Here is an 18,340-nt window from a genome sequence, read left to right on the forward strand (position 1 = left end):
AAAACCAGGTATGCTGTGAGTGCAATTTTTCTTTAAATGAGGAAAGACAGGGGGTAGGAATGTACATAAAAGAAGTAAATAGAAAAGAGGGGAGATAAAAAGAATGAAAGAACGACTCTAACCTTTAGGGCAAGAAAAATGAAAGGAGCATGTTAAAGGAGGAAGAGGTTAAGAAGGACTGACACCGAGGCAACGACCAGGGTCTTGGAGAAACTAAGAGAGAAAGAGGGGCCAGGCGGCTGTCCCATCCCCATGTTTGGGCAGATTAATGGAGTCGTGGCTCCCTCGCTTGCGTCCTGCCCCGGGAGGGGACAGTATCTGTTTAGATTTGTGTCTAAATTTAAACCCTGATTGCCGGCCTCCTTGCCCCTCCCTCCCCCTCCTCCCCCTCCCTCCTCCTCCTCCCGCTCCTCCACCTCCTACCCCTCCTCCTCCTCCTTCCTCGTTCTCTAGCGCAAGGCGCGGGCGGCCGGGGCAGTCTCGCAGCCAGCGAGCCGGGCGCGCAGCCGCCCACTTGCGCTGTGCCCGCCCCAGCCGAACCCGGCCCCGGCGGGAGCCGAACAGAGAGCGGGGATCGCGAGCCCCGGCCAGAGCGAGCGCGCGCGGCCGCCGCCGTGTCGGCACCTGGAGGACATGGAGGTAAAGGAGCCGGTGGCGCGCGGGCGGGGCGGCGAGCGGGGCCGGGATCCGAGCGGGGAGACGGGAGCGCCGGGCTCATTGCTGCCGCCCCGGGAGCGCGGCGAATGCCCGCCGCTCCCACGCCTTCTGGCCAACTCCGGAGGCTCGCCCCTGGTCCTACCTAGGGGACCCCTCTGAGCAGGCAGGGGGTTGGCGGGGGAAGACCTCAGGGAGAGGGGAGGGGCCTTTCTAGAGATCCAGGTATTTTGCTTAGGGACTTAAATGCTTCAGAAAAAAAAAAGTGCTATAAACTTTGTAAATGGGCAAACGTGTGAGCAGCAACTCTCAAGAAAGCAGAAGCCGCTGGATCTGAAGATATGGGTATTGAAAGAGAAACAGAACTGTTAACGTGAGGCACTTTTTTGGCCGGTCCGTTGGCTTCCCTTTTCGATGAAAATTGGATTTAGAGTCCGGTCGCCCTCTTGCTTCTCAAGTCCCGCTTCTCTCTGTCACATCTTCTTTCAGAACTTTCTGAAAGGCTCCCCTCGTGGGCAAATGGCGCTCGTTCTGATCAGACTTCAGACTCCCCTGTATGTCCCTGCGTGCACGGGAGTGTGCTGGCCACATATCTGTGGGTGGCTCCAGGGTGAAGCCCACCACTGCCCGGCCTGGGATTTTCCTGGGACCGCTCCAGGGGGATCCAGGAACCACTCTCCAGTGGAGGAGTGGCTGGGTGTATTCCCCTCCGCCCTGCCTTCTCCACATCCTGAGACTTCCCCAGATTTTCCCCTTGAAACTGAGGCCTGACATTTAGCCCTAAGCCACTCTTAGCCAGACTTGGGCTTGCTTTTGAAAAGAAGAAAAGAGAAGGTGTGAATGTTACCTAGCTTTCAAGGTGATTCCCACCCTTTTCAAAAGCTGAACTGCTGCTCCCAAGGCTGTGGTCAGCACTCTCAAGATTCACAGTCAGTTCTGCTAGCTCTTCCCCGCTCCTGGCTCTACACCAGAGCCCAGGTTGGCTCTTCTAAGTGAACCTCACTGCTTGGCCTACAAAGCGCTGTGACTTCTCTGTGAGGGCAATAGGTCTGTCCTGGGCAGTTGCATTTAGGCATCCGGCTCTACCTGTTGTCTTCAGATATCACCCTCAGGGAGGCCTTATAAAGTGCAGGGGACCGTGGGATCCACCAGAGGCTGAGATGGACCCTCTGGAAACATCTGTAAACTGGCGAAACTCCACGCAGATTAGGGCTGGGAAAGGGTGGGAGGGAAACCCAGCAGTGGGTGTTCACAAGTCTACTCAAAGATAGCCCAGAGCGATAAGATCCTCTCTGGCTGACTACAGCTTCAGGGCAGAGGAGGGAGATGGCCCCGGGGATGCCCACGGGCTGAGTGAAGGTTCCTGAAGAAGTTGCTTTAGGAGTGGGTTTCCTCCTCTGAAAGTACAGGGTGCCTCAGGCCCCCAGGTAGAGGTACAGTGCCATTTAGGACCTGTCTAACCTCTTGCAGAAATGGATGGAAGATGAGAGCAAAGATTTAGGCTTAAAAGCAGGTTGCTTGCTGCTTGGGGGCCAAATGCAAGTTTGAACTTTGTTCTCAGAAGGCACAAGGGACTCCTTCCTAAGGTACTTTTTTCTCCCTCAGTTGAGGAAGGAACAGTGTGTGGCAGAGGCCCTGAAACTGTCGCTTAAGCAACTTCCTGTATTTGGGGGGTGGTGAAAAGAGAAGGTCCTCCAGTGTACAAACCAAGACGTGTAGTCATTGATGGGGGATTCTACCAAGATGGGGGCATTGCTTGGCCAGCCAGGAAGCCTGTCAGTTCGTGCTGAGTCTGTACAGGGCATGGATTTGCTGGTTGGCAGTGACTGCTTTTGAAGTTCTTTTGTCAAAATGCCTGGAAAAAGAACTGCAACTGCTAGCACTGGTAAAGGAAATAAAGAGGAAACCAAGAGGCTGGAGAAGTGACGTTTCTCAGCCAGGACGTAAACTTCTCACGGTGGGACATGATATGCAGGAGTGGGGTTTGGGAATTCCTGAAAAATCTCAGAGTAAAACCCTCTTTTGAGAGGTGAAACCCACTTTTGAGACATGCAGGGACCACTATATTTGGTGAGAAACTGAGTTATATTACTTCCCAGTACTAGGAATTTAAACCAGGCCAACAAGAGTTACTCAGCATTCATTCTCTAGAGCCCACTTGCCTGCTGAAAGTCTTTGGGAAATCTTTTCTTTTTTTAAGTTACTTTACTGCTATCAACATCAATCATTATTTCAGCCCTCTTTAAGCCCTCTGCAATAAGCAAGATAAAGATGCCTTTTAAAAGTTCACGATCCAATAGGGAAAATGAGACTTACTATTATATGTTGTCATGTATATAATTTTCAAATGCTTAAGTGCCAAAGGTATGGCAGTTGCAGACCAAAAGTTCCACAGTATTTCAGTGTTTCTATTAAGTCTCAAAAGAAGTCATAAAAGAAAGGTAGGTGGTGAGGAGGAGAAGACATAAGGAATGGGTGCCCGGAGAACATGCCAGCTTTGTGTAGGAAAGCAGGCCAGTTGGCTGGAGAGGAAAGTGGGGAAGCAGAGAGAGAAAAAAATGAAAGTAATAAGATAAAAACCACAGGGCCTCTGAGTATAGCGGATGCTGGCCAAGTGGGTGAGTGGGAGCTGGAATTCAAGCCATCTGGAAGAAAGGGTTACTTTTCCTTTGTAAAAAGTCTCCTTGCTTAGCTGTGCCCCAAAGGGGGCCTTTTTCTAATTTAGACAGAGGCCAGCTGCAGCCCTCAAAGGCCAGATAGTGAATGGCCCTGGATTCTGCTCCATGGACAGTAGGAAGCTGAGTGGTGTTGAGTAAGATGGCGAACACCATGTAGCAGGGATGATGTGGCAGAAACACCAATGTGTAGAGTGAGCAAGGAAACCAGACTCAGGAGCTTCTCTGAGAGTCCAGGCATATTCTGACTTTGAGAGAGAGCAAGAATGGAAAAGATGGAAGAGTAAAGGCCACGTGTTATAAGAGAAACCAGAAATGACTTCTGTGTTTGAGCTTGCCAGGGTGCCCAGATGAGTAGAGTTCTCTAAGATGCCAAGGAGAATGGCAGTATGGTTCTTATGCCTCTATAAGCCTTTTGTAGGCAGACCCTGTCTTATTGGTCTTTAGGTCTCCAGAGATTTGCACAGTGCCTAGATAATCATATAATTTCTCGAGAAGAGCTTGCTTGATAAATGAATTGACAGAAACAGGGAACTCTTCCCCTTTCAGCCTGCAGCTCGAATATCTCTACCTTGGGAACCTTCACAGATGCCCTCAGACTCTACAGCACTCTCGGCACTTTTTTCCAACTGGATTAGAGTACCAGGCAGAACTGTAACTGTCTGCTTACCTGGCTCTCTCCCTGGAAAATTCCTTGAGGACAGGGGCCATATCTTATATATCTAGGGCCTGATGGCACTCAAATGCTTGTTGAATGAGTAAATAAACGGTTGAAGATGGGAGAAAGATCAGATTTTTTTTTTTTTAAAACAAGGTTTAGATATGTTAGTTTTGATTGTTCTAAGCAGGAATATCCAACACTCCATGAGAAGTACAGACCTCTTATGATAAAAATATGATTCTTCTCTAGAAGAGATAATAGGTGAAGTTACTCTGGATAGGAACCCAGAAGGGAGAAATGTATAATAAAGAAAGAGCTGGAGACTTCGGACATCAAAATTAAACTAATATTCTTGCTTAAATATAAATTGTAGGCAGTACCAAATAGCCTGAGAGTGCTTGAAAAAGTTTAATTTTCCACTAAACAAGTAATGAATTTCTAATTTAGATGAAGACAGTTAAGGAGCCCTTTTCCTTAAGGTAACTCCAAGTCCCTTCCAGATATTAGTTGTCATTCATCCATTTGTTCAGTGTTTATTGAGCATTTATTATGTACTAGATCTTGTGCAGTAAATGTTAATTAAATATTGGGCTATCATGTCCTTTCATCCTCACAGACTATCAGTATTACTGATGATGGGTCTGTGTGTATGTGTACATACTGGTACGTATAATGTGTTCATTTGGTAACCGACTTTTTCAATGATATCTTTTTACTTCTTTACTTTTTTTTTTTTTGGCTGCGCCAGGAAGCTCAGAGTCCTAACCACTGGACCGCCAGGGAATTCCCATACTTCATTAAATATTTTCTACCACAATTTCACCCAACAGCCTTTGCTGGTTCTGGACCCAGCCTCTCACTGAGCCATATGTTGGCTGCTGGCTGGAGCCTATGGGTCATAATTAGGGATTGCTTGGCCTCTGGGAGCTGGAGCTTGGCTGGTGGACTTGCAGGCCTGGCCAAATACCCCGCACATTCCTGTCTGGCTCCCACTCTTTGGGACCCTCAAAGTACCACCGGGTTCCAGTTAACAGGCACTTGCATTCACTGGACCGCAATGACGGGGAAGTTCGGGTAGGCAGACTGGAAGGGCCCAGGCGCTATCGCAGGAGGGGGTGAGCGTGCATTCCTGGAGCGGAGTCGGGTTTCAGAGCCCGATCCGCAGCGCGGCTGCTCACAGCCAGGCGAGCCAGAGTCTGGCGAGCGCGGCGGTTCCGTGGGAAATCTGAACACTGGAGGCTCAGCAGCCCGGTAATCTTATCAGGGCCTCAAGAGAACGTTTCGGTTCCAGAGAAATCTGAAGGCAGATCTGCCTTCCTAAAGTAATAGTTTTGGGTTTGCAGAGTCAGCTTGACCACCTCTACTCAACTCATTAGAATCTGAACATCTCAGAGCTCTGGGTGGAATGAAACGATCTCTAACTGCCATACTGTAAAGGAGAAAACAAGACGCAGAGACTGAGGCTGCCTGGGGATTTAGGCACCACTGGACCTTTGGAAAGCCAACAGCTTGCAATTTTTCTCTCACCTGGGGAGGAGCAGTTCAGCCTAAACCTTAAGAGGGAGAATGGTCAGTTTCATCACAAAATCAATATCCACCTCATGTTTGGCCTTCAGAGAGTTATGTAGAAGTTTTTAATCTCTCTCTGCAGAAGAAGATACAATGAAAATGCTAATACAGTACTAAGGCTTGGTCACCAGCATCAGTATTATTGCTCTAGGGCCCTACAGGAGCTCATCTCCCCAGTGGATCTACCTGAGTCAGACCAGGGGGGACACTGCCCTCATACCGTGGTCTTTTGGGGAGTGAGCTCCCCATCTATTTCCCTTTGGGTTTCCTGAATATCTGTCTCCTGGGCATTGTGGGAAATGACTGCTGAGCCTCTGAGGCTCACCTGTAAAGTCTCACTTGCATGGGTCAAATCTTATCTTGAGGGAAGGGGCTCCAGCCTCTGCAATTGCAAGCTCTGACGCCTCCATAGGAGGGGTGAGATGGGCATTCAGGGCCTTTACATCTCCAAGAGACCCTCCTGAGATGCCATCAGAGCCCATCCTTAATGGAGAGTGTTGTGGACCCCAGGCTGGAAGCACTGAGAAGTTCCAGACCTTGGAACTGGACATTCTTTCCAGCCAAGATGTCCCCAGCCCTTCATTTTGAACCTGCTTGTAACCATATCAGGGCCACCTTCTTGGCCTTGGGGTAGCAATCACACCTCTCTCTTAAGCTGGATCTTCCGTAATCGATTGATAGCAAGTCATAGGACACCACACACTAGCTCTTTAATTAGGTCCAAAAGACACGCATTGAGGCCGTACTGCCTGGCAGGCAGTGGAGATAGGTGGCAGGCAGTGGAGATTCGAAGATGAATGTTTCACACTGCTGGTCTCTGAAGAGCTCAGGTCGAAGAAGGGGGGCAACCACCTACAGGCGTGTGGAGAACAGGAGTTTGAGTTCATGTGGACAGAGGAGAGGTGTCATACCCAGCCTGGGCTTCAGGGGGCTTCCTGTGAGAGATGTTTCTAAGTGGAGTCTGGAGGGATGCGTAGGAGTTGATCAAGTGCAGAAATTTGGGGAGAGCCTTCCAGTCAGAGGGAATGACGAGCAAAGCACTGATGCTAGCAACAATATGGTATGAGTTACGAGCGGTTTGTTTCTGGAGGATGAAGCAAGATAAAGGTACTTGAAGTTGGGGGACTAGATGAGGGATAAGAGAAATATAAGCTACAGCTCCTGCCATAAAAGGAGCTCTCTTCTGTTTGGGGAAACAAGATATACACATATGACACAACAGAAAAAAATACAACATTGTATCTTGATAAGCTCTCAGGTGTGTGGGAGTTCAAAGTCAGCTTCTGTAATGGAAGCTAGAGAAAACTTGCTTCCTGTGCTGGGGATTCCCCCTACAAGTGTGGCTCTTCCCAGGCCCCCTGGCAGCCCTGGTGATGCAGAGCTAACAGGGGATCGCAACCCAGTGATTAGCACACTCGGCCTGGAACCTGCACCTAAAAGCTTTTGCTGAGGATATCTAATTTGAAATAGGCTCCAGGCCCCAAGGGAATGCCTTTGGTCACCCCCGCAAGGCCCTCTTGCCTTCTCTGACAGAAAGAGGCCTCTGGGAATAAACCACATTCACACAAAAAATCTCCTCTTTCAGTTCACACCTCCACCTGCAGCCCCACTCATTCCTCCCGCTGTGATCACACACCCTGTGCATGCTCCAAGAAGCCAGCATTTCTCCTTTTTGTCCAAAGGCAGCACAGGGACAAGCTGAGGTGGGCCCAGCAGCAGCAGCTAAACACGTGCATCAGCCTGGGCTGGGCCCAGCGAAACAGTGCAACAGAAACGAGAAGCTGAGCCTTGTGGCTGCTATTACACAACCCAAGCACCCACACCAGAGGTCACAGAGAATTTGTATCTCTCAACATGCCATAGAGGTCTTCCAGCTTCCTTGGGGCCTCCCTGCTAGACCCTTACCCTCCATAGTTCATTCCAAGCACATGAGCCAGATGGACAGTTCTCCCACCTTGATGGGGCCACGCCCCACCCACCCCCCCCCACCCCCGCCTCCCACCTCCATCTCTGAAATACATTTCCAGGCTTCAGGCTCCTGGCTTGTCTTGCTTTCGAGATATGTTTTGATGGATAATGGGAAATCCATTTCTGAGCATCCATACTGATGTCAGTGTGGGAGAAACCTAAAGCTTGCTGCATGGTAATCACTACCACTTGTTGAATGCCTACTTATATACAGAAGTTTTGCATAAGTTTATCTTTTTAATCCTCATAAAGTCCTATTCCATCTGTTTTCTCTTTTTTTTTTAAGGGATTTTTTTGAAAAATTTATTTGATTTATTTGATTTTTGGCTGCATTGGGTCTTTGTTGCTGCGCGCGGGCTTTCTCTAGTTGTGGCGAGCAGGGGGCTGCTCTCCGTTGCGGTGCGCAGGCTTCTCACTGCGGTGGCTTCTCTTGTTGCGGAGCAGGGGCTCTAGGTGCACAGGCTTCAGTAGTTGTAGCACATGGGCTCAGTAGTTGTGGCTCGCGGGCTCTAGAGCACAGGCTCAGTAGTTGTAGCACGCGGGCTCAGTAGTTGTGGCACATGAGCTTAGTTGCTCTGCGGCATGTGGGATCTTCCTGGACGAGGGCTTGAACCTGTGTCCCCTGCATTGGCAGGCGGATTCTTAACCACTGCGCCACCAGGGAAGCCCCTTTATCATTGTTTTAAGCAACAAGTGCCAAGAGATCCGGAGCTAAGTCTGGGAGGGTCCCACCCCACCAGGGGCAGTACTACACCCTGTCCTACTAGCCTTCCTTTCTGTGATGCCCTCAAGGGGTCTCTCTGGAGGAGTCCTTGGCCCCTGCTGCCTAGTCATGCCTGAATCCCCTCACAAAAGCCTGAATTGAAGTACTTGGGAGGAGAGGAACAAGGATGATTCCAAGACCTTGTGGAAATGCATGGGAGACTCAGAGGGATGCCAGTGCTCCAGGCTACTATAGACTGAATGCCAAAGTGCTGCCCAGATGGGCATCTAAAACCAGTGGAGTTGGCAGATGCATGAGTTTTCTAGGACTGCCATAACACATGACCACAAATGAGGTCACAGAAATCTATTCTCTCACAGTTCTGGAGGCCAGATATCTGAAATCAAGGTGTCACAGGAGACCCTAGGGGAGAATCCATTCCATACCTCCTATAGCTCCTGGTGGTTGCGGTTTTCTTGGCTTGTGGCCACTCTAGTCTTTGCCTCTTGTTCACTTCACCTGCTCTGTGAGTCTCTCATAGGGACATGTGTCATTGGATTTAGGACCCACACTGATAAGCCAGGATGATTTCCTCATCTCAAAATCCTTAGCTACATCTACAAAGATCCTTTTATTAAATAAGGTAACATTTACAGATTCCAGAGACTGGGAAGTGATCATATCTTTTTGGGGGCCACCATTTAGCTCATGACAGCAGACAACGTGCTCTCCATTATAGGCGCAGGGGACTTGGGGCTTGGTAGGGTCAATCCTTGGTTATTGCTAGGTTATATTGTGACACTCCTCCCCCTACTGCCCTGGGGGTGAATAACCCATGAATATTCATTGATTACTGTTGTGTGAATAATTTCCTGTCTCTGGGGTAGCCCACATACATCCTTATTAGCATGGGTCACAGCCATAGTCCTTTCTGTTCAGAACCACAGTTGGGAGAGGAGGCCTGCAGGGCACTGTGGAGTCTTTCCATGTGGCTATGAGGATCATCTCCCCCTGTTCTGATCCCTTTCCCATGAGATAACTATGGTGTCAGCAGGCTGGGAAGAGCTACTTAAGATTATCTGGGATCAGGACTTCCCTGGTGGTCCAGTGGTTAAGACTCCGCCTTCCAATGCAGGGTGTGTGGGTTCAATCCCTGGCCAGGGAACTAAGATCCCACAACATGCCTTGGGGTGTGACCAAAAATTAAAAAAAAAAAAAAAAAAAAAGATTATCTGGGATCATCTCCACCCTCAGAGAAGATTGTGCCTAGCAAGATTATAGAATTACATTTTATGTGATCTCATTTGCTATTCTGTGATCAAGTACCTTATTCATGCATTCTTCATTCATTTAAGGACGTGTACTGAGCAGCTACCAAATGAGAATTTATAAGACACAGTACCTGTTCTCAAGATCCATACAGTCTGGAGGAAGAGAGCAGGGCAGAAATGGAAGCAATGATTGCAGAACAATGTGATTGGCTCTGTAAAGGCAGTGTGTAAGCAGTCCAACTGGACAAGTGAGGACAGGTGATTGCAGCGGTCCAGGCAGGCTAGTGTCACTGTAAAACAATTCCATAGTCTTACTTGTTGAAAACAATGAAGGCTTATTTCTCACTCTGCGGAGGGTTGGCTGGGGGCTCTGCTGCATGTCACTGTCGTCCTCCCTGTGGGACCCAGGTTGACAGAGCAGCGACCATATGGAACATTGTCAGTTATCATAGCAGAGGGAGGGAGGGTTCCAAAGGACTTGCCCCAGCCGTGGCTCTGGCCTGGAAGGGTTGGAACTAGCCACATCAACTTGACCACAGGGATGAGGAAGAGCAATCCTCCCACATGCCCCACATGATGAGAGCTAGATACATTTCGTTAACATCCTTTGGGTCCTGGTGGAATCTTAGAAGACTTCACAGAGCAGATGATCTTTGAGTTGGTCTGGAAGTAAGACTTGTGTTTTTCAGGCTGACAAAGGTGTGAAGGCTGAGGAAGAAAGCATTTATCTGTGCCACTCCGGGCTCACTCACTTGAGACTTAACACAATTCTCATGGTAGGAGATGTTCTTCCTGATTAAAACGAAAGCTGCTTTGCAAGCACAAAAAAATGTTTTTAGTGATTTCAGTTATTCTTCATGCTTTGAGATGTGATAAGGAGGGGCAGGTAGGTTTGAAAGGGAAGTCAGAGGGTGAATAGAATGTATGCCCCATTTCTATAGGTAAAAATATCAATGAAATAGACATAAGCCATTAGGTGCAGCTGTTTAAAATGTTTCTCAAATATCTTAGCCCCAGAACAGCCTATACCACAGACCATGCCATCAAGAGAGACAGCTTACGGGCATCCTTTTTGATTTGGAAGTGCTCCCCCATAGTGAATAGGGAATCTATGCCTTTTTCTACATGTAGTTATATAACACTCGGAATTGCCTTTTTTTCCCCTATAAGCCTGTAAATAAGCCCTGCCCTTGGTGCCTGAAGAAGGCGTTAGTGAAAGTCAGCCTGTGAATAACATGGACATTAGGCAATGGAATTTGAAGGAAATGGAAACACCAGGCTGCCTTCTGCCCTCTGTTCTTTTTAGGTTTCCTTTGTTGGTTGATTGCATCTGGGATAGGCCAAGGGGGTTGCTGTGTAAAGAGATAAACCATGAGACCTGAGTTTCAGGTCCAGAGTCAGTGACTAGCCTTAGGGTTCTTGTTGGTCCCTCCATCTGTAAAACTGGTACCTGCTTTCCCTACCTTATAGGGCTATTTTGAAAAGGAAGTAAGATCATGCATCATAAATAAGATACTTCTAAAAAAATTTATTTATTTTATTTATTATTTATTATTCTTGGTTACATTGGGTCTTTGTTGCTGTGCACGGGCTTTCTCTAGTTGCTGCGAGCGGGGGCTACTCTTCATTGCGGTGCGCAGGCTTCTCATTGCCGTGGCTTCTCTTGTTGTGGAGCATGGGCTCTAGGTGCGTGGGCTTCAGTAGTTGTGGAACACAGGCTCAGTAGTTGTGGCTCGTGGGCTCTAGAGTGCACGCTCAGTAGTTGTGGCGCATGGGCTTAGTTGCTCCATGGCATGTGGGATGTTCCTGGACCAGGGCTCAAACTGTGTCCCCTGCATTGTCAGGCGGGTTCTTAACCACTGCGCCACCAGGGAAGCCCAAGATACTTTTATAAAGTACTTTAAGGTACTTTATGAAAGTACCTTAGAAAGGTAAAATATCCCATAAAGTCATGGTGGTATGATTATTAATATGTATTAAATGGATATTGTGCAAAATTGTGACAACCCTGAGGGTGTCTTCTATAAGAAAGCTCTGGTGTTCTCTTTGCCTAACAGAAGGTGGCAGAGGGAGTGCAAAGAAGGTGATGTTGGAGAATATGAGCAAAGCTAAGGCTTCCATTATGGACCAAAAAGGACACACAAAAGAGGCTTTGATTTGTGCAGTGGTGATAAGGAAAATACTTTACAATTCTGCCATGCTTTTTTGTCAAAGCACTTTCCCATATCTCTTAATTTAAAGTTCTAAAAACTCCCATCGTTGGCTCTAGTATGCTACAATGAACATAGTACAGTTGAACCTTGAACAACATGGGTTTGAACTGCATGGGTCCACTTATACTTGGATTTCTTTCACTAAGTGCATCGTATTATAGTCCTACATGATCCACGGTTGGTTGAACCCGTGAGTTCAGAACTTTGGATACAGAGGGTTGACTATAAAGTTACACATTGATTTTCACAGATTATTGACTTTGGGGGAAGAAGGGGGTTTCTAACCCTCTCGTTGTTCAAGGGTCAACTGTATGTATCAACACACCCTTTTGAATGCACACAGGAATGCTTCATATTGCTTCGTATTGCTTCAAGGCAGCACAATGTAGGCGTTAAGAGCACAGATCCAGGAGCCAGACAGCTGGATTTGAATCCTGACTTTGCCAGCTACTAGCTTGTGGTCTCTCTGTGCCTTGGTTTTCCCATCTGTAAAAATGGAAATAATAATAGTACCTACATGATTGAATTGTTGTGAGGCTTAAATGAATTAATACCAATGTACCTCAGTATCTACAGGGGATTGGTTCCAGGACCCCACCCCCCTCAGATTTTGTGGATGCTCAAGTCCTTATATAAAATGGCATGGTGTTTACATATAACCTACACACATTCTCCCATATACTTTAAATCATCTCTAGATTACTTATAATACCCAATACAATGTAAATGCTGCGTAAATAGTTGCTGACACATGGCAAATTCGAGTTTTGCTTTTTGGAACTTTCTGAAAATTTTTTTCTGAATATTTTTGACTCACAGTGGTTGAATCTAAGGATACAGAACCTGTGGATACAAAGGGCCAACTGTATTTGCGTAAAGTGTTTAGAACAGTGCCTGGCGCATATTTGATGTGATACGATTGTTGAATAAATAAAGTTTTTATAGGCATTTAAAAGAGAATGGCCTCTTTTGCTTTTGGTGCAGCTTTGACCGGGACCCAGGATGGGCTGAAGTTCTCCTCCAGCCTGAGAGTGTTGGGTGGAGGGGTGGTTAGTGCCCGCTGCATGCTGACCTCTGCTGGTGGAGCTCTCTGGACTTCTGTATGCGGTTGGTCCTCGGAGGCAGTGCTGGAACAGTACCCACATAAGTCCAGACTAGAACCAAGGAAACAGCCCTGGGGGAGCCTTAGGCGTGGAATAGCAAATCCAAGCTGCAGGCTCACAGGGCATCCAGGGCCTGCAAGAAGGGAGTATTATTGGCTCAATAAATGCATTTCAAAGAAAGGGAGACAGCAAGTCTATTCTGTGGTTCACCCTGGTAGAGCGGGTGAAATGAGGAGGTAGGAAAAGGGAAGACAGTCCAACTGAAGTATGGCATCCCTTCCTCTTCCTCCTTCTTGCTTACATTGGTCACCCCTTCCCTGACCTGTCCTCACCTTTCACACCTGCATGGGAGTCCCCTGCGGGGGAGCTGAACAGGGTGGGATTCTGTGATTGCAAAGACAGCTGCAGGGATTGGAGACTGAGAAGCTAACCATTCAGAGCCCTTCTCAGCTGACATCAGTCCCAGCTTGACATCAATCCTGAGCTTCCTGCTGTGCTGAAGGAATTAAGTGCCTTCATATGCCAGCAAGGGTTTTCTGGTTTCTCAAATAGTCAGGGTAGCTCAACCTGCTCTGTATTCATCCTGCCAAAATAATTACTTGCAGTAAGTAATGCAAGTAAGGGGTTTTGGTAAGATGGACTCAGAGGAGGTTGAGCTACCTAACTCCTAGCGTAGCTTCACTGCACTTTTTTTAAAAAATAAATTTATTTACTTATTTATTTTATTTTTGGCTGCATTGAGTCTTCGTTGCTACACACGGGCTTTCTCTAGTTGCAGAGTGGGGGCTCTTTGTTGCAGTGCGCAGGCTTCTCATTACGGAGGCTTCTCTTGTTGGGGAGCACGGGCTCTAGGCTCATGGGCTTCAGTAGTTGTGGCGCACGGGCTTAGTTGCTCCGCAGCATGTGGGATCTTCCCAGACCAGGGCTCGAACCCGTGTCCCCTGCATTGGCAGGCAGATTCTCAACCACTGCGCCACTAGGGAAGCCCAGCTTCACTACACTTTGCATCCCAGGTCCTTCCCAAGGGAAGTCTCCAAGGGCAGGACACTGGGCTCTGTTGTTGGCCCTGGCTTGTTAAACATTTTTGTTAATGGCTTGGATGAAAAATAGAAAGAAACCAGATGACCCACAGCTGGGATAGTTAATATGATAGATGACATATTCAAGTTCAAAATGATTTATATAGGATGGTATGCCGGGGCCAAAACCAACATAACGAAATTAAACAGGGATGAACGTCAAGTCCTCTGCTTAGCTTTGGAATGTCGGGCACCAGCGTAGGACAGACCTGGCTTGGAAATACACACTCATTTGTTCAGCCAATTCCACATATATTTATCGGGCCCACTGTGTGAAAGATGCTGTCTGGCTCCTCAGAGGGAGTCAGATATAAAAACAGGATCTCAATAAGCTGAAGGTTTAGTAGCGGTGCAGGGATGTGATACGATGCATCTCCAAATAAATACAGGGTGCCGGGTATGAAGTGTCATGTAAGTGACAAGACCACAGGGCTGGGGGGCTTCCTCAGAGACAGAGCATGCTCAGCCGGTGCAACTGGAGAAGGCTTCATGGGAGAGGGTGAGTTCACAGTGGGCACTGAAAACCAGGAGTTTTTTTCTAAGCAGGTAGCTATAGTGAAGGGCAAAGAAGTAACAGTAGTGGGCAGCTAAGTGATAAGTTGGGGGAGTGGGGAGCTATGAGTACCCTCAGTGACCGAGTGGGCATGTGTGCACACATGTGTGCGTGAGTGAAACTGCCGAAGAGAGAGGATAAAACTGCACTGTGCACAGACCAGAAAGACAGTGTTGATAACTTGTTCTTTCCTCAGTGGGTACTGAGGGTCTTTGAAAAGGGGGGCTTCCGGGATTAAAGGAGCACTGGAGGCCCGTTCACCTGGCCCCAGTGTGCAGGATGAGTAGGTGGGAGACTCTAGAGGCTGGAATACCAGTTGAGAGGCTAAAGCACCAATGAGAGAGGGCCTTGAGATTGGAAAGGCAATGAAACTGTGGAATAAACTGAGGCAAGGACTCGCAGTATTTGGCATTTGGTGGGAGGCTGCCGTGGGTGTTAGGGTTAGAGAGAAAGTGATCAGCGTGACTGCATTTTCAGTCCGGGAGCAAGGAGAAGAATTGGGCTGGTTTGGGTGGCGGAGGGGCTGCATTTCGGTTGAGGCCTTGACAGGACATTCAGAATTGGAAATTCAGAACTGGAGCGTGGAAGGGCACTGGGCTGAGATGGGTTCAGCAGTCATCTGCACAGAAGTGGTCTTTGCAGCCCGAGCAGTGAGAGGCCACTGTAAAGCAAGGAGCAGGCCAAGGACAATGCTGTGGGCATCCCTCACATTTGAGGAACACCAGGACGACTAAAGTTAGTGAAGGAGCAGTTTATGTACAGAGGGTTGGGAGTTTTAGCTGACCACAAGCTTCCCGTAACCTAAACCTTTTCTTTAAAAAAAAAAAAAGTTTCAGTCTCAGGCTTTATCTCTGTATCCCACAAATGTAGGACTTAAAGTTTTTTATCCTGCCCAGATGACCTCTCCAGGACTCTCTGTGTGATCACATCTCCTTTCCCCTAACCCTCTCTCAGCCTCAGGAATGGAGGCCTCAAGGGAATGGGCCTCAGTACTTCTAGACTGTCACCTGAGGCTGGGATGTGGTATAGCCGAGGTGCAGAGAAGGGAGGGAGAGGGGACAGAATTATTTGTCCATTAGGCAAAGGTCTTTTAAGTGCTTTCAGTGGCAATCAGGTCGTGGGTCCCACATCAGATTAATGCATAGCCACACACTGGGAAGGTCTGAATGAGGCATGTTCTTGTTATTATTTTAAAAACAATGATAAAACCACAACCAACAAAAAAATCCTTTTTTGAACATCCTAGGACTTGGTGTTCAGGGGTTTCCCTTTAGTTTTAAAATATTACTTTATTATTAAGCTAATGTTAAACATTTTAAGGTAAAATTATTAGAATTATCATCCTAACACAGCTATTTTTTTTCTCTTTTTCTTGCTCCCTTCTGATCCTCCATTTTACCCCCTTTATCATTAAAAAAAAAAAAACAACTGGGAGAAAAAGACAATACTACTTAATATAACGACTATGTCTTTATTATTTTTAGCCATATACGTAATTCTTACCAAATTATAAGAAGTATCTATGCAACTCTGTACTGTATCTTTTCACCTAATGCTATTTCCAAGACAATAGCCTTGTTCTACAGAGTCACATTTTCACTTAAAATGTCTGCATGATATTCTATTACACAAATATAACATCATTTAATCATTTTTCTATTTTGGGACATGGCATTTGCTTCCCTTTTCTCCTTATTGTAAATAACATAGCTATAAACAGTACATGTATCTTTTTTTCTTCTCTTGAATTATTTCTTTGGAGGCAATTCCCAGGAGTGGAATTTTTCGGCCAAAGGATATGGCTCTTGGTAAATGTTGCCAGATTAGCCCTGGGCTGCCCTCCTTCTGCAAAGGCTCACTGTACCTGGTACACAAATTGCAGACTTAGCGAGGTGTACCAGGAAGGGAACGTGAGGTGAGAGCGCCCTGTGGAGGCTGGTTCAGCACAGAGCCCCACCTTCCCACTGTACTCCTGTGGGTTCCCCATCCTGCCAACAGGGAGGGGGAGGGGAGGGCAGGAAAGGGGTGTGGACACCCTGGGAAATGAAGCAACCATCTGGACTTCCTGCTGGAGCAGCTGCAGATAGGGGAAAATTATGTACCAGTGAGATGGGGGCAGGGCAGAGTGAGCCTGGGGTCACCCAGAACCTCACCCACCGTCAAGGATGGAAGCAGAATAGCCTGCTTGGGCTGGCCTCTAGGAAGCAACGACTCGCTCCTAGGAAATCCCTTGCTGTGGTGGGCAGGAGTGGTCTGGGTTAGGAAGGAGAAGCAATCGCCCACTCACTCCCTCACTTCATAAAGATTTCAGGAGTGCCCACTGTGTAAGGTTCTCCGCTGAGAATTCTGGACACAAAAGGGAATACAACTGGGATCCTGCCCTTAGAGAGCCTGCGGTCTAGTAAGGGAATCAGAAGGATAACAGGTGATGATAATAGTTTGGTCAAGTATGCTGATAAATCTGTGCTCAGGACACAGATTTGGGTATGACCTGGGGGCAGGAAAGACTTCCCAAAGGAGGAAGGATGAGGAGGAGCTGGAGAGCTGAAGAGGGAAGAGAAGGATGTTGCAGCTGGAGGGAGTGGCAGGAGGGAGGAGAGCATTTGAAGTACAGTTGGGTTTACTGGGTAGGCCATGCTTGACTCCCTAGAACTTGACCTCGGAAGCTCCAGGATTTCCACCCGGAGGCCTCTGGAGACACAGTCCTGTTGCACAGGGAGCGCTTACGGGACTAGCCTTGAAGCTGAACCTGTAGAGCAGGCACACGTCTTAACTTAAACTGGATATGTATTTGGCGTGGCTGCTGAGATTACAGGGAATGTTCGAGCTCTCAAAAGCCACCTCTTTGCGTTGCCCCTTGTTTTATTCCCCAAGCTATGGGGGACGGGGCTTAGGTGATCAGATTTACATTTTAGAAAGTTCACTGTGGCTGTGGTCCCCAGAGAATGGATTTGGAGAGAGACCTTTAGGGGGCTGTTCAGTCGCCTGGACTAACGACCAGGCAAGGTGGGCTTCGGAAAGGACTGGAGGCGGAGGCGGAGAGAGGAGATTGAGCGGGGACCCTTCCTCACAGGCCGAGAACTTTCTACCTAAGCCCTAGCTGAGGACTGAAAGAAGAGGCAGCACGGTTCCCAGGGGCCTGTGCGCTGATGGGGATGCCCAGGTGTGGCCATAGCATTTAAAGGGCATCAGACGTGGGCCTGGGTTTCTCGTGTCTGTAATGAAGGGCAGCTCACCTGTGCCTCCTGGGCACCTGTGCAGGTGCATTGTGTATGCGTGTGGTGGAGGAGAACCAGGTGAGTGTTCCAGTCTAGCTGGAAGAAGCCAGGCATGGTGGTGCAGGAGTTCAGGGCTGTGGACCAAATTCCATTGCTGTGGAAATTGCTGTGCGGTCTTGAATCAATGGCACAAGATTTGGGGCTCTCACCAGGATGATAATTCTGTCCCTGCCTGGCTTACTGGGGGGATTAAATGAGTTAATGTGTTCATCTCCAAGGACTTGGAAGAGGTATAAAGGACTGGACAGATGCAAGGTGTTGTCACCTCTGTGTTTTGGAAAACACAGGGCAATATCTGGAAATAACTTGGTGCCTCAAAGAGAAGCAGGCGCTCTGGAGCGTGTGGGGCAGGGTAGGGGTGAGGGATCTGTGGGGCATGCACTCCCCTTGGGGCTCTGCTTCCTGCTCTTCTTGTGGCGTTTCTTTGAAGCTCAGAGCAGCTGTTACAGATGAGAGGCCAGGTTGGGCCCTGCCCAGATTACTGCTCAGAGGCAGAGGCCGTGTGTGAAGCTACAAAGAGGCAACCAGTGGGGTGGGCAGGACTTCCTGACTCTAGCACGTGGGTCCATCCCTGGCCTGACACCCCAGGGGCCCACCAGGAGGCCTGGGTCCT

General features: G+C 48.1%; 1 protein-coding gene across 1 annotated transcript in view; it reads left to right on the forward strand.

The window, feature by feature from the left end:
- The first annotated feature begins 459 nt into the window (after positions 1–459).
- The window catches only part of RCSD1 (RCSD domain containing 1), a 65,596-nt gene continuing 47,715 nt past the window's right edge, over positions 460–18,340 (forward strand). The window contains exons 1-2 of the mRNA XM_007172462.2: positions 460–639; positions 10,191–10,277. Of these exons, the coding sequence (XP_007172524.2) occupies positions 634–639; positions 10,191–10,277 (93 nt within the window). The 5' untranslated portion in view covers positions 460–633. The remainder of the gene's footprint in view (positions 640–10,190; positions 10,278–18,340) is intronic.

The sequence above is a fragment of the Balaenoptera acutorostrata genome, chromosome 1 (genome assembly GCF_949987535.1).
Source record: "Balaenoptera acutorostrata chromosome 1, mBalAcu1.1, whole genome shotgun sequence".
NCBI classification, from domain to species: Eukaryota; Metazoa; Chordata; class Mammalia; order Artiodactyla; family Balaenopteridae; genus Balaenoptera; species Balaenoptera acutorostrata.